At 38.5% G+C, this 25358-nt stretch overlaps 1 protein-coding gene across 1 annotated transcript in view; it reads right to left on the reverse strand.

Annotated features, from left to right (window-relative positions):
- LOC124880541 (cytochrome P450 26B1) overlaps positions 1-15418 on the reverse strand; it is a 43972-nt gene extending 28554 nt beyond the window's left edge. Inside the window, exon 1 of the mRNA XM_047385735.1 lies at positions 13905-15418. Coding sequence (XP_047241691.1) covers positions 13905-14108 — 204 coding nt within the window. The 5' untranslated portion in view covers positions 14109-15418. The remainder of the gene's footprint in view (positions 1-13904) is intronic.
- Between the last annotated feature and the right edge of the window lie 9940 nt (positions 15419-25358).

Consider the following 25358-nt stretch of genomic DNA (forward strand, 5'->3'; position numbering starts at 1 on the left):
GGATGGGATGGTGGTCTCTGTGAGGAGTCTCCACACATATAAGACCGCTTCATTCCATGTTTGGGATCTGAAATCTACCAAAACTTCCTGACAAGGATCATTCCAGATATTCCCATCAAATATCCCTGTTTCTCAAGTTCTCTCTGTGCAAATCAAGAGACTCACTCACACTGTCCCAACCTAGCTCGCTAACCCGTCGGCCAAGCTAAAAATACCCCTGTCTGTACTGTTGGGGTTGGCCTGAGGGCGAACCTGGGCTAGGGCTTATAAATGTGCTCTTTGTAGCACAGTGGAAATGTCCAACAAATGACTCTTTTATTAGGGCAAGACAAAATACACAGCTAATTATGTTTACTCAGATCACACACACACTCGCGTGTGAGGAGAAAGGGAGAAAAAGTTCAAATATAAGAGTAAAGCTTTAAAGTATTAGTGAGACAGAGAGAGAAAGAGATTTTTCTGGAAAAGAAACTGAAGCTGACAAGAAAACAGCAACCCAGAGTTAATTTATGAATTTTGCTAAATTTAACTTTCTGATTCACAGTTTTTATTATATATTGTTCATAAACGGTGCTACAATGTTCATACGCTGAGACTGTGGAGCGACTATAAAGCAGTTAAAAGATTAAAGCTTTTATCAGCAGTAATCCACTTTTAAACGTGAAATCCTAGTCTTTAAATTTTACACTAATTGTGGCATACTTCAAAATAAAAAAAGAAATTGAAGTTTGAGGAACCTTGCTGAAAGATTTATAATTTATTATCTTTTTAAAACACATTTTTCCAAGGTTGTCCTGCGTCGTCTCTGCTCTGCTTCTGATTGGTTGTTGTTTATCGGCTGTTAGAGCTGCAGTTAGCTGGTTGGTTAGCCGGTTAATGTTGGATAAAAACGTCTAAGTCTTAGCCAATCAAAGGCGGAAAAGGGGCAAGTGTCCGCAATGTAGTCTCTTCTGAAACAAATCCAACAGGGTTGTTTCGCTCACTTTTGCTGAAAGTATTTGATTTTGACCCCAAAAAAAGTTAAAATTTCTGGTTTGAGTTAAAGGTTTAAACTCTCAAACTCCTTGAAGAAATTAGGTAGATATATTGAGCCTGCTCACCAGGAAGATGTTCAGCAGGATAAAGAACTGAGACATTTGTTCTACCTGCAAATGAGGTTCTAAAAGCAGGAAATGAATAACAACCAAGCAACTTTACGACTCGATACATGGGAATTACATGAATCAAAAACAGCTGAAAGACGTGAATCGAGACAATTCGAAGGCTTAATGCATTTATTCCAAGTCAAATCTGGCAACTAAATATTAAGTTTAACTTGCTCTGTTCTCGTTTATATGTTTCCAAACATTTGCTATGTACAACCTTTTAAGTTCTCCTGCATCAAATTCTTTAAAGCAGACAGATAGAAACTGATGTTCTCTCAGTTTTAAGTGGACAAGGGGGCACCAAATATTGCATTTTCCTCAAACTTTGGGAAACAACAAAGAAAATCATTTGGGGGGGGGGGGGGAAGTCACCTGGCATTAGTAATCTGGTGTGAAAATTCACCTGAAAGTCAGCAAAAAAGTTACAGATATGTAGCCTATGGTACTTCCAATGTGCAGACAGTTTAAGCAGTTACGCTTCATTTTTTTACTAGTCTTGAAATAAATCTAGCTTAAGTGTAATTTTGATTGATTGATGGGCCATATACTAAATTGTAAATGTTTATTCTAACTGTACACGAAAATGGCTTAAGTTGAGTATAACGGAGCTAAAACCCGAGGATGTTTGGTCGAAGACCTAGCAGGTGAGTTACACATCCTCCTCACCAGAAATGCACTGAGTAGAAGAAAGTAAACCCAAAAATCACAGAAACTGAACTACTTATTCAGCCCACAGGGCTTGACTGGCAGGTAGATCCAGAAGTACAAAGCCAGCGATCTCCACGGTTACCTCTAAAATAAAGGTTAAAAATGAAAAAGTGAAACGGCAGTGAGAGCAGCAGAGAACAAGAGAGAGGAAACGAGGTCAAAGGCACCGAGGGAATTCCTCCTCTCTTTTCAGCCGTCAATCATTCAGCTGGTGCCAGAGATACCAAGGATCCAGTGTGAGGGCTTTTATGTGTGAGTGATTGTGCATTTGAATGGTGCGATAGGTCCTCGACTTGACAATGAACCCCGTCCCTTTGCGGTCACGCCACCGCATCAGGGAGACCCAGAGGGAGGAGGAGAAACGAGATGAGAGAAAGCAGAGAGGGAAGGAAGCCGAGTAGAGTGTAAAGGGGGGGTGTGGAGAAGGAGGACGAAGCAAACAGCCAAAAACGGAGGCAGAAAAAGCGAGCGCAGAGCGTGGCTGTGGAGGCGGAGAGATGGGATGGGTGCTGGTTTAAAACAGGACGGATTAAGGGGAAAAAAAAAGGTTTTGGATGGTTCAGCCAGAAAACATGGAGAATAGAGAGGGAGCGGGAGAGACACAGAGAGGGGAGGTAGGCCTGGCCCCTGACCCGGGGACATTATAGAAAGGGAGATTATGGTTGTTCAAAACTCTCTAAGCACTAACCCCAGGACCCCAGCTAATACCCCAATACACACACACACACACACACACAAACACACAGACGTATCCTTGCTGCAATACAAATAGTATGAATCTCAAATATATACAGTGGCTTTATTGTTTTGTTATCTATCCAAATAAAACCAGCTTTCAGTCATTTTATTCCTCTATATGCAGATGATACTAAGCAAGTTAAACAAATCCATTATTTGTTGCAGTCCTGTCAAATCCACCTGCAATGTTTGGTCCAAGATAAAACCCAAAGCCCCTTTAGATGACTGTGGATAAACCTCTCTCTCTTTTTCAAATTTGTACCAGCGTGTTTCCATTCCATCCCCACCTAGCCGTAAACAAAATATTTGTCCCGTTTATACCCTATTTCAACTGATTGATGTTAAAATACTAGAAACTTTGACGCCTATATATCGTAGTAACAACACTATTCTATGCTCCCTTGCAGAATTCTACGTGCAGATTATAGAAAACTAAGTTGGTAGAAAAAGTCCCCATGACTGGTCCTAATTCATACACTGTTGGTAGGAAATGGCCTACTGCAGACGGCTTCTTTCTGAACCCAAAAGAACTGGGGACAAAATGACCGAAACTGCAAAAGACACAACAGACTGAGAAGACTAAGTTCAACTGTAAGCAGAAGGACTAAAAGAACAATGTGCAATTTTTGTTTTTAGTCTTCAAGAACACCAAAATACCATCAAATATATGGTGGAAAAACAATTTAGAGTCTTTCTTTATTTACATTTACCATTTCTTAGACAGTTGACCAACCAGCACCTTATTCCCACCTGTTGAACTGCAAAATCCTAAACCAAATACTAGGGCAGCTTATGCCAAAAGTAGCATTTTGATGAGTAGACCAATAAAATAAGAATGGCATCCTGAATGTAAACACCAGCCCCTTTTCTAAGAAACATTCAAGCCTGGTCTTTGGTGTCTTTTTGCCGTCTCAGTGCAACTTAGACGGTTAAAGTCAACAAGACTGCTAACTGGCAAGACAGGCAACATTGGTATAATGTTTGTGGCAGTGTGAGCAATGTTTAATATAACCGCTGCTCCTGCCATTCGCTTTTTCTGCCACTCTGGCTTCATACAGAAGGTGACTGGCTCGAGTGGTTGACTTTTGTAAAGATGATGCTTCTTAAATAGGTGACATATTATCCATCTATCCAACTTTTTGTCCAACCATCATCCATCTGTTTTTGCAACATCTATCTATGATCCTTGTATTCATCCATTCATTCATCTACATAGTCATCCATCAGTTTGTCCATCCATTCATCCATTTGTCCATTCATCTTTTTGCTCATCATCCATCCATCCATCCTTACCTTGCGAGTCGGTTATCATGAAAAATCACCTGACCTTCATTTTGACACCTGCTCATAATCACTGAAACAAACTAGATAATTCAATAATTACTGAAATACATTTCAGAAACAATTATATTGCTAATTTAGGAGAATGAACCACGTGTAGCTACAAAGTGATGGGAAAACTGCCTGAGTCCATGAGTCTTTTTTTAAGTGTTTGTGGTAGTTTTGTTGACCGAAGGAAAGAAAGACACTTGCTTTATCCTTTAAGCTTTTCACACACAAAGTTTGTAAGCGATAAAAGTGCTGCCACCTCTCTTTCACACACCTACACACTCACTCCATGAGGAGAGGGGGATTAACACTGGCCTCTATAGTCGGCCCAGGACAAGAGTGTTGAAGGAGGGAGCAGTGTGTTCTCGGGGTGAAAGAAGGGGCAGGGAAGAGCGCTGCCAGAACCTCCTGCTAAGCTACAAGAGGAGGAGGAGGACAGCGAGGTCGTATGAACTGAGAGGGATAGAAAATGTTTTTAATGTACATATTTTATTTTTTTTTGTCATGACGTTCCAGTGGATATGTTTACATTAGCATAACTAATAAGGTGAAGAAAATGGGAATAAAAAACAGATGAGCAAGCTTAAAAGTCGTCAGCAGAGAAAAGATAGACGAAGAAGTTGAATCGGATTGTAAGACGTCAACTGTAGACGACAGATAATCTGAAAAAATTTAACTCATCCCTTGTTGGAGAGGCCAACAAATGCATAACGAATGATCGGAAGAATCGCAACAAAAGAGCAGCGAAATAACGGTAAAGCAATGAGAAAACCAAAAAAAAAATGTAAGGGGAATATTTTCAACTTTTACACATAAATGTCAATTTTTGGATTTAATCTCTAAAAAATGTGCTGGAAAACCTAAAGAAAAGATGGATAGACACTTTGAAAGATTGCGTGATGGGCAAAGAGTCCTTGGAGGTTCGGGGGGTCCTGCCTTGAATGTTAACACTCGAAGGGCCGCCCCTTAATGCCCGTTAAATGAACTATGTATCTCTAACCAAGTTCCCTTTCAGTGTGAAATTCATGCAAGATTCTAGCACATTTCTTATTTATACTTTCCAGATTTAAAATTCTTAATTTCTCAGTCAGTTTTGAATAAAAATGCTAACATTTATTCTAAATTTACAGCAGACATTTGGAGTGGTCAGGCTTTAAACGTTTTAGGCTGCAAATACCTGAAAAACTGAAGACAGATTAATAAAACTTGTCTTGGTCTACAAAGGACGGTTATCTTTTATCATTTTCTGAGTAACGATTTAGCTTTTAAACCATAGGAGTTGGAAGGGCAGGAGTTATTTAAGTTTTGTTTGGTCAGTTACTCTAAAAAACACAGGGAAATTACGTTTAAAATGAAAACCCAGGAACTGAAGCTGTAGATGAAGAAAAAAGTCCACATTATGGTGATTATGCCTATCTTTAATATTAAAGCAGCATATGAAGCAACCTGTTTAAAGCTAATTCAGATATTTATAATATAAACAGGACAGAGAATAAAGTATGGAATAGGCATGGGCCAGTGTGAGATTATTTTTATCAAGATAATGAGAACCTTGAAAAAAACAAAACTTCACCGTATTTACTCTAAAATTTCTAACAGAAGTAAATGCAATATAATGAATTTTTGTTTAAAACAGAAATGTTCATACCGCTGTAAAATAATACAACGTATTGTTAGTTATGATAATGTTAAATCTATAACATTTACTGTATATATACTTAAAATATACACTTAAGATACACTTAAAATATAGACTACTTTGCTGTTTTCAAATGTTTGTTTTGCAAAATAAAGTACCTTTTTTTTAGTATAACTAGCATAACATTCTAATATTAGCTGGGTAATTAGTCAGGCTATCTGCTCTGGCAGTCAGCTGATAAGCGACATGATGCTCGTGGCTCACTAACTTTAGTTTTAAGCCTTAATAAGAGTAGTGGGTGGAGCTGCTTTAGTTTTTTTGTTCATGTTTTTTCACGACAAAAATTCCTAAACAGCAGAATTATTTTTCTTGCAAGCAAGGAAGAAGTTCAGTGGCCCTCCTTCAGCCAGTTAATTGGCAGTGTGCAGCAGTAAGTGGGGAGGGGGAAGTGCTATATTATGTTCCTTAAAGCTGAAGAAAATCTCTGGCCTCTAATTAAAAGGATTTGAAAGCATAGGAACAGTAAGATGTACATTCATTTTTGCTTTTTTTGAAACGGTTACTTAGTAAAACCTCGTTACACCCTAATACCAGTATGTGGTCCAAGCTTCGTATGAAAATACAACCAAGTTGCAATTTCTGTTTTCTTTGTAAATAATGTTGCAGACTTAGAAGACGAAAAAAATTCAAACTTTTTCCATTCTATAAGACGAAATTTGGATTCGGCATCATCATGCATTGTTGTTTTTTTTTATGTTTTATGACTTCATGTAATTCCTACCTTGGGTTTTTGTGTGTAGAACCGCAGTCATGCAGCACACAGTGGGCAGCACCGCAGTAATGGAAAATACTATAGATGAAGCCACCGGGCCTCACAATGCTCGCTCTGTCTGAGCCGCTTAAAGGCACAACCCTCTAAAAAACTCAACACAGGGACTGATCTGAAGAAGTCTGCTTTGGATGGATGTTTTGGTTTTATCATGACTTACAATACTGTGGAGACTTGGTGGTTTTCTGAAGAATAGCTGAGGATGTTCTAATGGTTGGTTATTTCATGCATTCATAGCTGAACCAAGCTGATTCTTGCAAAAGCTGTTCATTACCACTGGAGAAGTGTTACTAATTGGGCTCAAATTTGTTAAAACCTTTTGAAAATGCTTCAGTGTTATGGTGCTGTTAAGTTTTGAATATAACGATAATACATAAAATTGTCAAATTATTTAAAAGCAGTTAAACAAAAATAATTTTTCTCATTTTTAAGAATGATCCAAATGGGCTTTACCGTTCGTCCAAAACTGGGTCTAATTATTTATGGGTCTGAAAAATAGTATTAAAGCTTTTCTTTTAAAATGTTTATGTCACAGGTGTTTAAAAATACAATAAGACCTAGATATACGTCCCCTCATTCTGGTTCTAACCCAGAAAATAACAGTGAAAAAGATTCCCGACACAAATTATTGGTTAGGTTTCTAAGCCTTACTAATAAGTCAAGTATAAAGATTAAATGGCATTAACAAGCAATTTATCTTTAACATTTTGTAATTACTGTAATTACAGTTTTCCCCTATTATTTTAGTCCAAACTTCAGCGTCACTAGCTACCCTGGGCATCACTAGCTAGCCGCAGCGTCACTAGCTAGCTGCAGCGTACCTCCATATTTCCTTACAGTGCCCACTACCTATTTAGTGGATATGCAAAAAAAACATAATAAAAAAATTGCCTGGGCCGCCCTGACTTTAAGCCACTCTGGGCAGTGATCCATATTATTCCTATCTAGAACCACCACTGGCTAATTACATTTGTTGAAGTATGTACATTTTAGCAATTTAGTAATTTATTTTGGAGTTAAATCAAATTTTTAGCTAAAGTTTTTGGTTCTTTATCAATAAAAACTGAACTACATTTGACCAGCTCAAGTTCAGAATAATTTAACATGAAAATGAAATTACATTTTTGACTATGACCATTGTTTAGGGATATAAGTACAATAATATTATGGGACGGGTTTAGGAAAGATTGAAAAACAACCTTGAAAATGCTTAAAGAGTGCTTGAACATCCCCGAACTGTACATCAAGGCACTGAGGGAATCTTAAAAAGCAGAGCTGTTTGATTTTTTTTTAGAAATGTTTCCCTGATATTTAATTTATAACTGATGAAGCAGGAGACAGGATAGGGCAGGTGCAGGAGGGATAGGACTTAGGAGCAAGAGGAGGATCTGTCATCACTTTTTGCGATGAGGGTGTTTGGTCTGCAGGGTGGTTATTACCTTGCCCACCATAATTTACACTTTATCGTTGTAAATCAGACAGGAAGACGAAATGACAGACAGAAGGAGAAACATTGGAACAGCTACATCCATGGAATCAATTACCATGTCAAATTACACCCAAGGGTCATAATCACCTGTGCTGTTACTGCATTAAAACCAGCTACGTGAAAGTATTCTGTCGGGTGTGAATATTCACATACATAAATCACGCAGAAACATACAGCACAGTCACAGTATCAAAAACTGTGTTTGTGTGATGTCACAGATTCAGTGAAATGAAGAAAAGACAACTAGAACTCTATCGCTGGTTCAACAAGAACTTTCTTTTTTAAACTTATGAAAAGCTGTAATATTCAAAAATTTGTAAAACAAAATGGGCATCTTCAGAAAAATGTGCAGGACTTTTTCACCTTAGTGACACCTTGTGGTAGCAGAAGGTAACTGCTGCAAAGTTCTTCTGAATTTATTAATCAGGAACTGTTTCATGAATTGTCGAGGAGTAGATTTTTGCAATTTCAACATTTTATATGTTCAGTATATTCCTAAATACGCCCCCCAGTGGCAGACAAAAATCTTGGAAAGATTTAATTATTTATTTAAATCAGACATTCTGAAAATCAAGAACACTTTTTGATCGACATAAAATAAATATCAAACTTGTTTTAAGCAAAGCCTGAGCAACCCCTTTAATAAAGTTACAGATATTTCTTAAACTATCTCAAAAGCCAAAGTCGATGGGATTCTTCAAAACATTTTTGGAAACTTGTGTGGAAATCACCACAACCATTAAAAGACATAGTTTCCAAATGCATTTGTTTCTGTTGCTTAACCAAAAAGAGTAAAATATCCGCAAACTGGCAAACATCTAAGACCTCGGAAGAATGTTGACTAATGTAATGTATTTCTGGGCTTTACAAAATACAGCCCGGTGCTCTTGTTTCTGCATATATCGTAGCATCAACAAACATGGACCCCAGGACATTCCTACACTTAAGAATGTAGTTCAAATTCTTTAAGAAAATTTTAAATTAAATTGAATTTCGAACCAACTGGATTTTATATAAGTGGACATGATTATAGAGCATCTTAAGATGATATATGTTGTAATTTGTTGCTGTATAATTAAATGTAACTAAATTGCATTGAAAAAAATGGGCATAGAGTTTGATTTAAAGTAATCACATCTGGAATGGTCTAAATTGTAGTTCTTTCTGCATGTTGTTTTCTGTGCATAAATCTGCCCGGCGTAGGTAAGTGATTCTCTGCACTGTGTGTGTCCTCTCTCAGTAGCTCCCCTTGCTTGGCACCATCCATTCAGAAAGCTCCGGCTCCTAATGAGAGCAGACAGATCCTTGGCAGAGTGGCCACACCACTATTTCTAACTGCAGATCACTTTAAAATGGATCAGCCACAGAAATATGTTGCTCCGTGTGTGTGTATGTGTATGTGTGTCGAGGTAAAAATATACTGTATGTATATACTGTACACACACATTTAGACACTAAGTGTTTATGTTGGTGTTCTGAATGAGGTGCCAGGGGACGTCAGCTGAGAGAGCGGCAGAACACAAGAGGATGTGAGTTTAGAAAAGAAAATAATCTATAAATTTAAAAGCCCTCGCTGTTACCTGGGGACGTACTGCCACAGAGCTGCCTCTTGTTCACTTATGTAAACAAACACACTGCTGTAATTCTTCATAGTGAGTTGTAGCTCAATGTTTTGCTGCTCAGTGCACAAATGAACTATTTTGGTTCTCCGTTAACCCTCTCTCAGTGCTTCTTTTGGCAGAAAAAGCTCTACAAAACACAAACAGATCCAGCTAGAATATAACTCCTGGAACATACAGTATGCATTGTATAATAACCAGGGCTTGTTTAAGACCAAAAACGGGACTAAAAGAGCAAATATTGGGTCAATATTGTCCAAACAAAATGATACAAACAAAATCACTATTTAAACTGTAAAGTTGCGTAATACCGTATAAACTAAAATATGCAAGTACTGCTTTAAAAACTTGCATCTGCTGCCCCCATGTGACTAAAATTAGCAAAAGCAACAACGTAAAAAACGAGCATTGCTACACTACTGTATGTCTAAAATCTGATACTTATCCTCTGATTGTTCATTTATAAATTTTATACTGAAAAATATATCTGTAATACTGAGGAAAACACCTAATGCGAACGTAATTGGGATCTAGCGCCCCCAGTAGTAAGACACAGACCGAACAGCTTAACTTGTATAACTTTAGAGAAATGTTATATTAGAAACCCTTGCCAAGTTAGGAAAACGAGCACAGTCAAAGTAAAAAGACCCCTTGAGAAGCACTAGAATAGCTGCACTCCCTCTTTTAAACAGTAGGTGTCACTATTGAGATAATACTGCTGAGAAGCAATTTTAGACATTTCTTTTAGTTTTTAAATACATTTTTACATCATTACAAATTCTTGAAATCTGTGTTGTGGCTTGTCTTGCACATACAAATTTTTGCTGTTGTGTGCTATAGTCGGGTTCTGCAAATATAACTAACAAAACCAAAAATGCATATTTAATACATTACATAAAGATTACAAGGCACCAAATTACATTTACTTCTGAGTAATTTCTCCTCTGGTTGCCTTTGTGCTGTTTCTCTCTACAGCAAGATCTGCTGTCTAAGAAGGGAACTGCAGCAACTGTAACATCTAAACTTTACTATGTTGATTTAAAAATGTGTTTAAAGCAAGGCCACCAACTGAATATAATGTGGCAAAACTAGCTTTTGGGACCTGCCACCAGCAAGCCAGCTGAAACTATATTCCAGTAGACAGAGTGTGAAGGTAAAAAAAAATATTTATTTTTTATTTTGCCATTGACAAATTGACGGTTGCAACAATAAATGCGCTATTTATTTGACAAACTCAAAACAACAATAACCTGCCACTTTGTCCCTTTGTTTCTGAACATAATAAAATGCCGTGTTAAGTCCTCAGAGGTCCTTTTAAACACATCTGATGTTCCTTCTCTACAAACGACCAGGCAGCAAGATTCTGATCCATTCAGATCTGCATCTGAACGCTTCACCTTTCTTAAATGCTAATGAGGAGCAAACCTCTCATCTCTCATACACACAATTTAAAAGATATTTAAGAATTTTGTAATGTAATGTTTTGTTAAAAGCCTATAAGCAGTTCATATCTTACCTGCAACAGATAACTCTCGAGGCATTTAGTACAAATCCAGATTAGTTGTTCCTACAAGCTAATGCTAATATACTCAGAGCAGGCTTCTACCTTGATCAAACAACTCTAGTCTCAAAAGGGTCATAGCATTACATTAGAACGGTATTTCTTGAACCTTTAGGCCATCGTAAGTTTGCTTTGGCCAGTTATTTACATAGAAGTTGATCATTATTTATACAGCAAATGAGGGTTGGAGGCGGTGCGCCACCAGCTGTGTTCCTGTGGGAAACAAGTACAGAGAACAGAGCATTTAAAGTGGAAATAAACTCCATGTAAAATAATAACTCCGCCATCAGATAATTTTGAAAAATGCCACCAAATTGGGCAGCACCAAATGTGGGGATGAGCGAAAGGCGTTAAGCAGGGGTGGGGTCATGAGGACGAGGGAAAGTGGCAGCTAGCTTCTTTTGGTACATTGAAACATGGAGAGTGAGCAGAGCGACGCTGGAAGTTTTGCCATATTTAGATATTATGAACTGAAGGATTTTTCACCTCCCTCGTCACCAGAGGTTAAGAGAGGCTTTATAGAGCCCAGCGGGCCTGAGCCTTATCAGGCATTGCAGAGCTGACTCTGCTGGCGCTGCGCTAAGATGTGTCTGAGTGAGATGGTTTTATACCCCACCGGGCTGTGACATAAGCATGTACCAAGCAGTACCGTTTGAACCAATAGGAAAAATCAACCGCAGTAACCACAGTTCGACCCTAAGAGGGCAGCACTGAGACGTTTTTAGGATAAATATTGCAGAATTAAACAAGTTTAGATGAAAATTAAAAAAATAGCACAGTAACATAAAGATAGCACACTTAAAGCCCGGTTTATACAGTTTATCTGCAAAAAAAAAGTTGATATGGGGTTTAGTTCCTCTTTAAAGTTTCTCAGATCAGAGTAACAACCTAAAAAGGCAGTGTAGAAATCAGTAGAATAGTGTTCAGTCGGACCCCTTTTGCTTTTTACACAGCTTCATTTTTGTCAGAAAGTTACTCTGACCAAAAACCTCTGTTCCAACCAGGAAGACCATCGGTGGCGCAACACCAATGATCTTCCTGGTTGGAACAATAAAGGTGTATCAAATTGATATTAGAATTGTTTGAAGACAGCAGAGTCCGCTTTGGTTTCCTCCCCTCTCAGACCAGCGATGAGTTTCATTCTACAGGTCCATCTAATTTGGATTTATACTGAATGAAGGTGCCAACAGAGCCATCGGCTGCAGGTGCGCAAAACGTTTCAGCAGAAATTCACATTACAAAATCCTAAATGTGTTAAGAGTAATGTCTCGGACTATACCTTGACTTTAAGACAGTAATGCACCAATGAACCACTCAGAGAATGAATTCTCACAGTTTTCGCCTGAGCAGGTATAATTAGTGATGAACAGGTCTAATAATAAAAGAAAATCAGACATTTTTCAGTCTATAGATGCATTAACCAATCAACTGTACTTTGACGCAACCCTTTTTTAATAAAATAAAAACTGAATTCTAATCTACGACCTCAAGAACCTGCAGCACATTTTTCTCATTTTATACGTTTTAGTCCTTAGAATAAAAACCGAATTGTTAAAAAAAAAAAAAACAGAATAGGCAGGTTAGACCACAAAGAAAAGGCTGATTCAGGAAAAGTCTCCCGCAGGTCAGGTTCTGTAAGAGAAGCAGCGCCGCAGCCAAGATTCTGGGCTTTTCTACACTTTCCTGCGCTTTTCGGATACATTTGGCCCTCATAAGTGCAGACACTCAGCCTCCGTCATCAGGCTGACATACAAGCCCCCTCCGTTCAGCTCCCCTCCCATCCCCGCTCCATAAACTTGGCCGTGGTCCTCGGCTGCATTCCGGGAACGCGTCTCCCTCTCTGTCGGTGTCAGATGTTTCACCGATAGGAGCACAGCGTTCAAGCCCCGCACGCTGCCGATGTGCCTCCGCGCGTCCCGGTGAACTTCGCTCCTCATTTTCCTCCCCCTCAGGCACCATCATCTCTTATTTCTATCAATCTTCTGATGAAACTTCCATCTATTTTTAGTCCATATTTCTCATCCTGATTCAGGCTGAGCGGTCAGAACAGACCGATAAGAGGCGCAGCGGTGGAGGTCAAGATTTGAGGCGACGGAGGCTTCAGCTTTGAAAGCAAGAGCTTGTCTAAAGGTCCCCGAGCATCAGGGGTCTCAGGTGGGATTTCGGAGCAAGCTACAAGCTGTGAACTCCGGCTGTCCGGAGGATGGAGCTGCAGAAAGAGTCCAAGGAACGGACTTTTCCACGCAGCTTAACCCTCTCCTCTGCTCATCATCTCCATATAAACAACTACATTCCTGCCATTGCAACCAGTTCCCTTCATATCTGTTGTGATCGATGCATTTATCAGCTTGACTCCAGCTCGACCCCTGACGCGCTCCAGTCTGAGATAAAAAGGTAAAGAAAGTGACCTGATTCCTTCACCGAAGAAATAAATGCATCAACTTTTCAAGTGAAACTCGTCGCAGGAGGAGGATGGGCCGCCTCGAACTCAGACAGATAACATCAAACTTTCTGAGTGGTTTCAATGTTTCTGATGATGACTCAATTTACATTTAAACACGGAGATAGATCTGTGATTTGCGTGAGCGAAAGGTTGAAAAAGGCGCAGCATTTGCAAATAAATCAATATGGAGATTTAGTGATTGTCCAGCGGCAGACTAACTCATCAGTAACTTGATAGCTTCATAACCTCTGACCGAATGGAAAGTGTAGGAACAACCCCTAAAAGTAAACAAAGTCCTTCTGATCAGGTCTTATGATGAATTAAACAATTACACCCAGGTCTGCCCCTGTGGAGACACCTGGACCATCCCCAAGCCCTGGATGGAGTTCCGACGCGCTCCTTACCTGCAGCAGCCAGTGGCAGGTCTCTCCGATGAAGGGGAAGCCCATGGAGCCCTTGGGCATTGGCAGCTTGCAGTTCTTGTCCCGGGTGGCCGTCCACCGGAGCTGCCAGAGCTGCTGGGAGACGGCGACCAGCAGCGCCATGGACACCAGGCAGGCGGCCAGTGTGGCCAGAGCCGAGATCAAGTCGAAGCTCTCGAACAGCATGATGAAAATGATGGGGGAGATGATTAAGGAGAGCTTAAAAAAAGTCTGGGGCACAATTTTTGGATCTGGTAATGATGGCTTTCTTTTCTTTTTGTGCGTAAAAAGCGCAGCGCCTCCTTTATGCACTCCAAAAGCCCCTGGAAGTTACCAGCGGCGGGCTTTTGCTCTGAGAATGAATGAACTGCGGAGATGTAATATGAATTGTGTTCTGAAAATAATCACAAAATGGTGCTTTTGGTGTCTTCAGAGCGCAAATCACCGTTGGCTGTGTGGATGAGATGCAGCAGGTGACGCTTTAATCTCAAACCTTCAGAAAAACAAAAATCACCAACAGTCAGTTTGCTTTAATGATTTAAACACCTGGGACTAGAATCACACCTGACTGGGGACGCCCTTGGTGTTTGAAAGTTCATTTTCAGTCTTTTTTGTGAGTTTCTGAGTTAAAAATTAAAGTGATAAAGCAAAAACTGTCAGGAAATGTAAGGTAAATAATACAAAAAAGAAGTGAGATGCCGGGACACGTGGAAAAAGTGAAGCGTCGCTCGGAGCCAACAAAAGTTGTAACTTTTTGAAAACTTCTGGATTGGGATGGAAAAAGTTGGTATGAAGGGGAAACTCTTCCAGCAATCGCGTAATTCAGATCCAAAACTTTAAAAATATATATTTTTGAAAAGTTTACGAGTCTCTGTGAGGAGTTAAAGATGTTTAAGATCCGTGATGCGCAGGAGATGCTCCGTCCTGCTGCTGCTGCTCTCTGTCTGCTTCTGCTGTCCACTCTCCTTTCTATGCACCTTTCTGTCTCTCGGAGCGCTTCTCCCTCTCTCTCTCTGCTGGCTGCATATACAAGTCACCCTCAGTGCGTGTGTGTGTGCGTAAAGAGTGTGTGTGCGTCCAGCCAGAGGCACCAATGAGTGTTTATATAGTGTGGAGGCAACTGGAAGGCGAATAGGCGGCCAAGGGCTCCCGTCGCCCCCCTCTAGCCCTAGACTCCCCTCCCATCATCCCTCCTCCACCTCTGCTCCACCTCTCTCAGCTCCCCCTCCCCTCAGAAGGAGGGGGAGGAGGTGGGATGCTGTAAAGTGAGCGGCAAGCGGCGTAAGAGGAGAGGAGGCTCGGAGCGTGCTGCAGCTGGCGCAGCGCCAGCGGCTGAGGTGGGAGAAGAGAGGGAGAAGCAGGGCTGCAGTGGCAGTCGTGACTCCGTGCAGGACGTGGGCAGTCCTCATCCTTCTGGTCCTCCAGAGCCAGTCACCTGCGGGCTAAAACACGCAGCACAGTCGATGGAAACTTTTCCTTTTTTTTTTTAGCAATGCGCCTTTACGCACGGAGTTGGTGCGCGTTTTTTTTTTTTTTTTTTTTTCTGTTTCTCTGGATCTCAGAGTGAAACGTTCATCCTGGAGCACTAAAAAAAAAACAGGTTTCAGTCGGTTGCATGCAATTAATTTAGTGAATTCTTTTTCATGGCAATTCAATAGGGACCACAGTGTGGTGTTTGCTTCTCAGTTGGGTTATTGTACAGCAAAAAGAGATAATTTAAAATGCAGTGGGTAAATGTAATTAATTTAAAAAGATAATTATTTCCAAAGTTGGTCTAATTATTAACTTTTTTTAAAGGAGCTTCCACAGGTCGTTGTAAAATTCACCAGAAACAAAGGAGTTGTGGAGAATGTGCTTATAGCTGGCTCAGGGTACATTAAAGGATCAGATTTTAAATGATTGTGTGCGGTTATCTACTTAAAAATTATTAAATTAACCCTTAAAAAGCCTCACCAATGCAATAATAGAAAGTTCTATATTATAAAAACTGAACTTTTGATTGGAAGCTTTCAACATAAGTAATTTCTCATTTTTTGTATCATAATTGATACATTTGGTGTTTATGTTCATGTGTTTGTCATATTTTCCCAACCAAAAGGATCCTATGCCTTAGAAAATAATAAAAAAATAAAAACTGATGCATTAGAACCTAGAGTATCATAACTGATACATTTTCACCATGGTTTTTCTAGAAAATATTTAATTACATTTTATGCCCTGTAATCATTTTCATTCCACTTAAACTCTGCTTCTTAGACAGTGCATGAAGCTCTCTAGCACTTAGAGCCTCCAAAAACAGGTAGAGCAGGTTTTGGGGGAAAGTACCAAGTTTGTTAAAGAGCAAGCGGCTTCTGAAACACACGTATAAAGAATGATACGTTAGGCATTTAGCTCACATTGATGTGGGCTTTTAAGCTGTCTGTTTGAAATCATCAATTTATTAAAGAAATATTTTGAGGCCTATAAACCTTGGGGCTACTGCATGGCTAAGAAGTCCGGCCCAGTTGGCTACTGATAGTCTTGGGTTGAAACCAAAACCCACAAAATAACTTTCAGTTTTCTTTATCTGTGGCGCAAAAGCCAAACTTAACACGTAGGCAAAAAAATAAAGAAAAACATTTATTCTTTTAAATTGTAAGTTCATGTTTTGAAGTATCTATAAGTTAGACTATATCTATAATGTGGTGTGCAAGCCTTTGAAATACTGTAACTGTCCTAATTTGTGACCAAAAATATGGGATCATGGTGTTATGTGAGGGCGGGACCCGCAGGGGGCAACAGAGATAAAAATAAATAACAATAGACAAATAAATGTGGCAACTCATTCCAGCTTGTCCTCCACTCTCCTAAAAAATGTGATGCGCATAAAACCGTCAGGCCGGGCCAGCAGATTTGTAGGAGCGGTGGTTGCCTCCCCTGACTAACCAACCCCCCTCTTCCCGGTGGTGGCACCACTGAATTTTGGTCAGACTGACCTGCCACTAAATGACAATAGTCAGCTCTCAGATTTCTGGTTTATGTAACCAAGAGTAGCTCATTTTAAACACTTCTCAAACCCTTCCTTCATCTCCTTTCATTCTCTCCTTAGCTTCACCACACCTAAAACACTGAATGTTTGAGTGATGTTTCCCAAAATGTCTCCCTGCATAAATTCCTCTAGATAAAAATGAGTTTTCCCTCTTGTCTTTCCTTTTTCCCAAACACTTCCCAATTCTTCCAATCCTTGTCTTCATGTTGTCTGAAACTGCTGATGAAGCAGAGCTTTATAACACAGTAACAGCTGTTCCACTCAGATGAGACATTTTTTCACCTAAACAAATTTGTAATGACTTTCTGTCATCATATAACAGTCATGTATAGAAATGCTTTTCCTTGTTCATTCGAGGTATTCCTCCTGCTTCGCTTATTTCCTTCCCAGAACAGAGGAGAAACCTCACTGGGGTTTCCTCATGTTCCTTTCTTTCATTAGGTCTTCTCTTTAGTCCACCTTTCAGCTCAGCGCTGCCGCCTAGCGGAGGTGAACTTCACTGCAGTCACTGAGAGCTGGACAGGCTGAAGAAAGTTACAGGTTGTTAAAACACATTTTTATCTCATTGTGAGATTGTTTGAAGTTCTCTTTGTTTTCCATCAGGTTTATTTGGCTCTTAGAATTCATTTTCCTTTCATCTCAGTCTTTTTCTCAACCTTTAACAGCTTGAAACAGCACTTATTGCACAGATTTACAGCATTTTATTGGCAACCTCATTATTTTTGACATCCGTTTTGAAAAAAATTAATAGAAGTAGAATTAAAACACCAACAAGGTCTTAGAATTACCATTTATTGTACGGACACCACATTCGGGATGTGATGCTTCAGTTAGGGCCCCAAAAATGTTTTGTACTGTGCAAAAGTCTTAAGTCTTCCATTATTTCCTTATGATTTCCCTCCAATCAGGCAGGCACCATTATATTTCAAAGATGTCTCTTGTTATATGATATATATGATATTTGATATTATATGTGTAGTAAAAGAATTGCCATACATGCGATATATGTCTGATATTTTTAAATTATATATATGATGCATTTGTATGACAGGACATATGTGATCTATGACGTCACTGCTGTTTGACATAAACTACACATCTCCAGAAACATATCTTTTCAAAAAAAAAAAAAGAAAAAAACTGCATCTTGGTTCTGAAGGTGAATTCATGCTGTTTGAAGTTTAATGCACTTTAGGACACTTATTTACCGTAAATATATGAATAAAACCCCAGAAAGATGCAAAGGCTAATGAAAAGAACAGATTTTCAAAAGAAAATAGCTAAAATATTGCTTTGTATTGGCATTTGTGTTACAAATGTTAATCAGTAGAAATTATACCAAAAAATGTAATAAGCTTATTAGGCCTACATTTTATTTTTATTAGTTTAACATAAATGGAAGCTTTTACCTTTTTTTAAATTAAACAGAAAGGAAGGAAGAAAGAGAGAAACAAAGTAAGGAAAATAAAGAAATAATCAGTAAAGATGTAATACTCTTTTGAAATTTAGCCCAGATTTAGAGGAATTATTTTGTTAGTTAAGCCTCCTAACTCTGACCTATTAACTCTGACCTCTTAACTTTGACCTCCTAACTGTGACCTATCGAATGAATAAACTGAGCTGTTTCAACGCAGCAGAAGACTAAGCAATGAACCAATTTTCAATAGGATAATTAGAGACTTTGTTAAAAGAAATCCACAGTGATTGTTCTTCTTTAAAGGTCAGCTTTTAGCAAATCAATACAATACTTCAGTTAATCAGTGAACATTTTGTGCAGCCAAGAACTTAATTTTTATCTGAGCCGTTACAACTTAATATTTGCCTTGTTTCTTTACTGTTCTGAGTTAAAAATTATCTATAGACACAAATAACTTCCAGAGGAACAACGGCCCTTTGAACAAAAAGAGCAAAATTACCCCTGGTTTCTATATCATTTCCTTCCAAAAGGTCAGACTTTCTTCTGTATTATTGATTCCTGAGTCTAATTGTATTTAAAGTTTTTTAGGGGACTTTTGCTGGTTTTCCCCTCATTACAATATTTAGAGGAATGTGTTTATGTTTGTTAACCCTCTTCACCCTGATCCAAGAATGATTCAGGCATAAACAGGCATCTAAACTTAAGCAATGACCGTGGTTGAATCGACACATATTGAACAAGTTAGCAAATAACCTGTTTTAAATTGAATCTTTAGCTATTCTGTTACCAGCAGCACAACCTACAAGCAAGGTTTGTTCCCAGTTCTTTCACTGAATCTTGAAAAATAGGAATGACAGCGGTTTGAGTGTGATTTTAGCTCCAACAATTCCCAAAGGGCTAGCTGCTGAAAACCTGGCATTCAATGGTTGATCAGTTGATTCATGATGCTCCTCAGGTCATTTCTGGATTTCTGGATTTCTTTCTTCAGATGCTGTTTGACTGCTCAATTCTAGGCTGCTTTCCTCCACTTATCCACTTTCCAAAGTCCCAAAAACTTTGAGAAAGCCTCATAATATTTGATCAACACCAAAAAAAAGATTAGAAGAAAGCCTGGCTGCTTGGATATTAGTGAAGACACGGTTTGCTGCAGAGTTAATGAACAGTGAGTGATGAAAATCTCTTGGGTTAGAGCAGAAACTGTTGACCTGATGAGTAAAACAGCTTTAATGAAAAGATGGGTTACCGTTTTATCCATTTTTTGTCTCAATAAATGCATGTTTTATCAGAATGAATAAATATCTATATTCTGTCAGCCTGAATTGTTGCTATGACTTGGAGGGCCAGCACGCCTGGAAACTGAACTCTGATAGGTTTTTTCCAACAGCTCTGACTCAACATCTCTGACATCTTCATGTTACAGATTTTTAAATCAAGTTCAGTTGTCAGGCTTTTGTTGTGAATCCAAGAGAAATTAACGTGACTGCTAAAGAAAAACATACAAAAATAATGTTAAAAATTGATTTCAACAATTTTACCAGCTTTGTTACTGAATGAATAAATAAATCCTGGGATTCATCATGGGAAAAACTCACATGAAAAACATATACAATTTTTGTGTTCTTTTGGTGAATATTCTTATACCAACAGTAAAAATCTACAATTTGGAGAGAATTCTAGATTTATTATCAGTAAATTTAAAAATACTTAAAGGAAAAGATATTCCAAGGCTCACTTTTTCACAATGTTTAAAGTAATAATGTAATGTAAATATTTTAGGGTGTATTCACACCAGGAAAGTCATTTGGTCCGCTTGTTTGGTCCGGACAAAAAGTGAACTTTATTTCCTTCATTTGGTGCGGTTTGTTTTCACATTATACTTTTTACAAGTGAACTATTGCTTATAAACAAAGCCATGCGGGTGACGATCATTGTTCCCGTTGGACAGAAATGATGGGGGCGGGACAGAGCACAGTCTCGGAAATTCAGGAAAACAGCTGTAGACGTGCTGCGTGCAGCACCTCTGATCTGCATATTTGTGCCGTTATTAAAGCTGCAATATTATTGTGAGGGTGAAGAGCACCTCAAAAAGTGGGTCTCGGTCCGGTTGTTTGGTCCGGACCAGGGTTCACTTGAGTGTATTCACACCTGCACAAAAGGTCTGGACCAAGGGGGGAAATGAACTCTGGTCCGTTCAAAGCGGACCAAAAGTGACAAGTGTGAATACACCCTTAATGTCTACAGTACTGTGCAAATGTTTTAAAGCAACAATTTTTTATCATTTTATTTCCAGTGAGCAAGACCTATCTTTGAATAGTGTTTGTATAAACCACATCATGGAGTACCTCAAGGCTCTGTTTTAGGACCAATTATTTTCTTTTTTTTTGCAATACATATATACCCCTTGGAAAGGTCGTTAATAAATTTCACAATATCTTCTATCACTTTAATGCAGATGACATTCAGCTTCACTGCTCCTTCAAAGATTCTGAGTTTTTCAAACTGTCTAAGTTATTAGAGTGCCTAAAGGAAATTATAAATGGGTCAAAACATAACTCCCTTCATCTAAACTCTCATCAGAGTGTCTGACCAATGCCTCGGAGAGCATTGTTCCTCTGATCAGGCAACAGGTTGGACATTTGAACTCTGCTATCAAGCCAAACGCAAGGAATTTAGGTGTTGTTTTTAGACCAATCAATGTCTTTTGAAGGTCACTCAAAAATGCTTCTCCAAAACAGTTTTTATGATTAGAGAAATGTTTCCAAACTACAAAGATAACTTTAGATGGTTATTTATGCTTTTATCTCCTCTTGTCTAGACTGTTGTACCGCACTTTACATGTATAAACAAAAAAGTCCTTGACCACCTTCATTTGGTCCAAATTATTTCAGCATACTGGAACTCTTAACTGGAACATGCAGAAGAGCTCATATCAGCCCTGTTTTAACTTCTTTGCAATGGTTATCTGCACTGTTTAGGATTTATTTAAATAACTGTCTTATTTTTTCAGAAGCAACAAATAGAAAGATAGATTTGTGCAAAATAAGGTTTTGAGAGGGCAAGACCTGAGTTAATATTGACTCATTTAACTGTCATGCCTGCCTGCTTCTTCAGAGTAAAAGCGGTCTTCTTAATGCAGAACTGCTTGTTTTATGGAGGGTTTTTTGTAAGCAGGTCTGATTCAAAGCTGATTCACAACCTGCTGCTGCGATATGAATGAGATGGTGACAGTTGGTGCCAAACTTTTGATTTAAACAGTTCCTGTAAAATAACACAACCAAAGACACCCTGTGTGACTTCCAGATCTGGTGCTGCACAGCCCGTTAACACCAATATGTGTGTAACTTAGATAACTACTGCTCTGTGGTGCTGCGGCCCGAATGAATGTGTCACTGTAGAAACACAGGCTTATCTTTACATTCCACATCTATGTCCATTTAAGCTTTTAACACCTGCAGCACACTCGTTCAACTCCATCGGGCTGAATGGAGATGGTGTGCGTGTGAAGGATGATGTGGCACTGCTGCTGCTGAACACAATTTCCTCTGACCCGGGAACAACCTTTCACAGCCTGGGTGTTTAGTTTAGGCTTTAGAGGGCTTAGGGGGACACAGGAAGTGAACATGGAGGCACATCAACAGTGAGGAAAAAGGAGACTGATATACAACCCGGTCCACGGTTCCTGAACATCTGTCATTTCAAAATGTCAAACTTTTCTGGGCTCAAATTTCCAGGATTTTTTGTAAAATTTCAGTTTTTTTTATATGAAAATACATTCACTGTAAATGCATCTTAATTACGTAGTTATTATTTATTATTATATAATTGACATGTATTATTATATTAATATCTAGTATCATATATTTTAATTTAGTGAATTCTTCACAGACATTTTCTGATTTCTGTTTGTAATTAATGTTGGAAAACACAGATATTATTTTTATGCACTCCGCCAAGTGTTGATAATAATGATGATAATAATAATAATAGTGTTGGTCTAATGAAACTGTTTGTAAAACTGTCACTTTAATTTAGATTGAACCACAAAGACCCTCTAGTGGCTGTTCTAAATGTTTCATCTGATTGCAAATTTAACTTTTTATAAATCCATTACTGGTCTGAATGTGTACCGAATAACATTTTTATGTATAAAGTTGAATATCTTTGAATTGTGGTCAAAGGCCTCAGTACTTTAAATATTATACAGCTGTCATTTAAGGATAACACTCCAACAATGCCTCTATACATATTTGGTCCTGTAGCACAGATTCCCAAAGCTAGGGTTGTGAATCAACAAGTTTTGGGTCTTGGGATCAAATCCATCTAAGTAAGGAAAATCGGAATAGTAAAGCTAATTTAAACTATAATTGTCAAAAGAGATTAAAAAAAAATAGTACTTCCAAATAGATAAAGATATTTATTGGTATGTTGAAAGTTGAACAATTTGGAAAACCATTGTAATAGTATATGCAGTGTGATCTTCAGGCTTTGCAGATTTTTCTGAAGGTTGAAAAAATTTACCACACATATGCGCGACTGTTGCCAAAATTTGACATAAGTGTTACTCCAATGTTGCAGCAATGGCTTTTACCTCAACACCCACACTGTCACTTACTCTCATGCTATGCTATGCAGATGCTCTGTCTGCCCTGATGAAGATTTACTCACCTCAGAGCGGCTCTAACTTACAGCAACCCCACCTACTTTATGTTTAATTCAGCTAATAATTATTTGATGACATGGGGGTCAAGAAAACAAGATTGTGATGTCACAGAAAACAAGGTAATTTAGTCTAACATAAAGAAAATGCACTTCCTTTCCGCACATTTAAACTCAACACATTGTTGATTGGCCAAAATATATTGAAAGATAAGAAATGCCTTTAACAAAAGTCAGGGTTACTTCCTGGGAGATTTAATAACTGAACTACAGCAAATATGTTCTGACTGTGGGAAATATACATAATAAAAAATTTTATGTAACCTTTATTAACAAAGCAAGGCCCAGCAGGATGGCTGGATGAACTGTCAAGATTGAGAAGAAGAGCAACAAAACAACAGGAAAGCCACCATGACGAGGAAACAGCAGTTACAGATGTGGCTGAGGGCTCATTTTTACAGCAAGAAGGTGGTTTTCACAGTTGTTCTGGACCTTTGATGATTTCATCTGGTAATAATCTATATCTTGTGTTCTCAACAATAGAAAACCTTTTAAAACAAGAATATTGAGGGTAGGAGGTGGTTTAGCTAACTGAAAAGTTCACACAAGGTAAGCAGTCTGTTTTTTTATAATCACCATTAATTAAGTTTATTCCTAAATTAATATAATTTATGAAGTCCTTTTCATCTTGTCATGTGACACAGATTAAAAACCTGTTCCTGTGAATCATGGAGGCCAAGCATGGGACACATTTTGGGGTTAAATTTGGTGAGAAGAAGAAAACAGTGGGCTGTGTGTGTCGTGTCCTCAGGGGTACGGGTCAGTGACTAAATGTGGTTAAACAGCTCAAGATTTCATGCAGATTCCTTGAACTAATTAAGAACAAAGTGGCTGTCCCACTCCTTGCCAAAGTTTCTGGATAAGGACTTGTGGGAAGACGTCCGAATGAAACAAGGATCTGGGTTTTTATCCAACACCTAAAGGTTACTGTGTAACAATTTAACTAGTCTTCATCAGATGTTGTATAATTGTATTTATGGCAGAAGAGTCAGCCTTGTTGATATCTAAAAAATATGACTTGTGCAATTCCCTATTTTTACTATGAGTTGTCAGATGCTGTATAATCTTCAACAGCTGCTCTGTTTCACCAGAGTGAGTTGTTCAGCGTTAAGCATGGGCCGGTATGAAATCCTCACGGTGTGGAGACTTTCAGTTAAAATACCACAATTTCACAGGATATACAGCAAGACAATAAAACAGGTATGATATGATTGAACTGTTTTTATTTAAAACACAAAATCAACAATCATCCATTCTGCTAAAAAACACACTGATTACTACAACTGTTATGTAATATCTATAATATTGTCTGTGATTTTAGTGTGTGGACATGTTTCAAAACAGATGATTTTGTCTTTTCTGTAAAAAGGGAAAGTGTCACAGCCTTGTTTCAGCCAGCTGAACAGTTGTTTTGCAAAAAAAACGGTGGGAGGGGGTATTTCATTCACTGTTACAACTGACTTAAGATATTTCACTCCTTAAAATTATAGCTTCCTAAAGCCTCGGGGTATCTTACGGCTAGATGGCCAATGCCTATAAGTCAGGTTGTTTGTATCAATGTTTAATCGATTTTTTTTTTTCTGTGGACAAGAAAGTTATTTAATTTCACTCAAGCAACAAAAATTAACCTTGTTTTATTCACCAACCAGAAGACATCACAGAAAATTAGCATTCTTCAAAGGGTTAGAAACCGAACTCCCTAACAGCCATTCTCGTCCCATTTATCTATCTACCAGAGATCGGTCTGAGGAAAGCTTGCCCCACTCCTCACCTTCAGCTGTGAGATGTTTGAGGTGTTTCAAGTCACCCAGAAGCATCTCAATGATATCAAAGCCTGGGCTTTGACTTGACCAAGAGCTTTCAGTTTCTCAGCTGGTCCTTGATGAATTTACTGGTTTGTTTTGGCTCATCGCCATGTTGCAGGGTCCAGTTCTGCTGCAGCTTTAATTGTTCTACAGATGGTCTCACATCTTCCCAAATCAACCTCTGGAACACGATAGAAATTGTGGTTCATTCCATGCAGATCAATTTTATCAGGATTCAGTCCACATCAATTCGTATCTATTTGTTTTATTCACCTTGTTCTACTTTGATTGCGCATTTTTCAAAACTATCTGCACCCTACTTGTGTGTTACTAAGAGCTGCTGTAACAAGTTATTTTTTCATTGTGAGATCAATAACTTCTAGCTTATCTTCTCTTATATAAAAAAAAGATTAATTATGAAGGAACTGCTTTAATATTACAGTGAATCATGTGGTAGTAGCTTAAGACTC

The sequence above is a fragment of the Girardinichthys multiradiatus genome, chromosome 14 (assembly GCF_021462225.1).
Source record: "Girardinichthys multiradiatus isolate DD_20200921_A chromosome 14, DD_fGirMul_XY1, whole genome shotgun sequence".
Lineage (NCBI taxonomy): Eukaryota > Metazoa > Chordata > Actinopteri > Cyprinodontiformes > Goodeidae > Girardinichthys > Girardinichthys multiradiatus.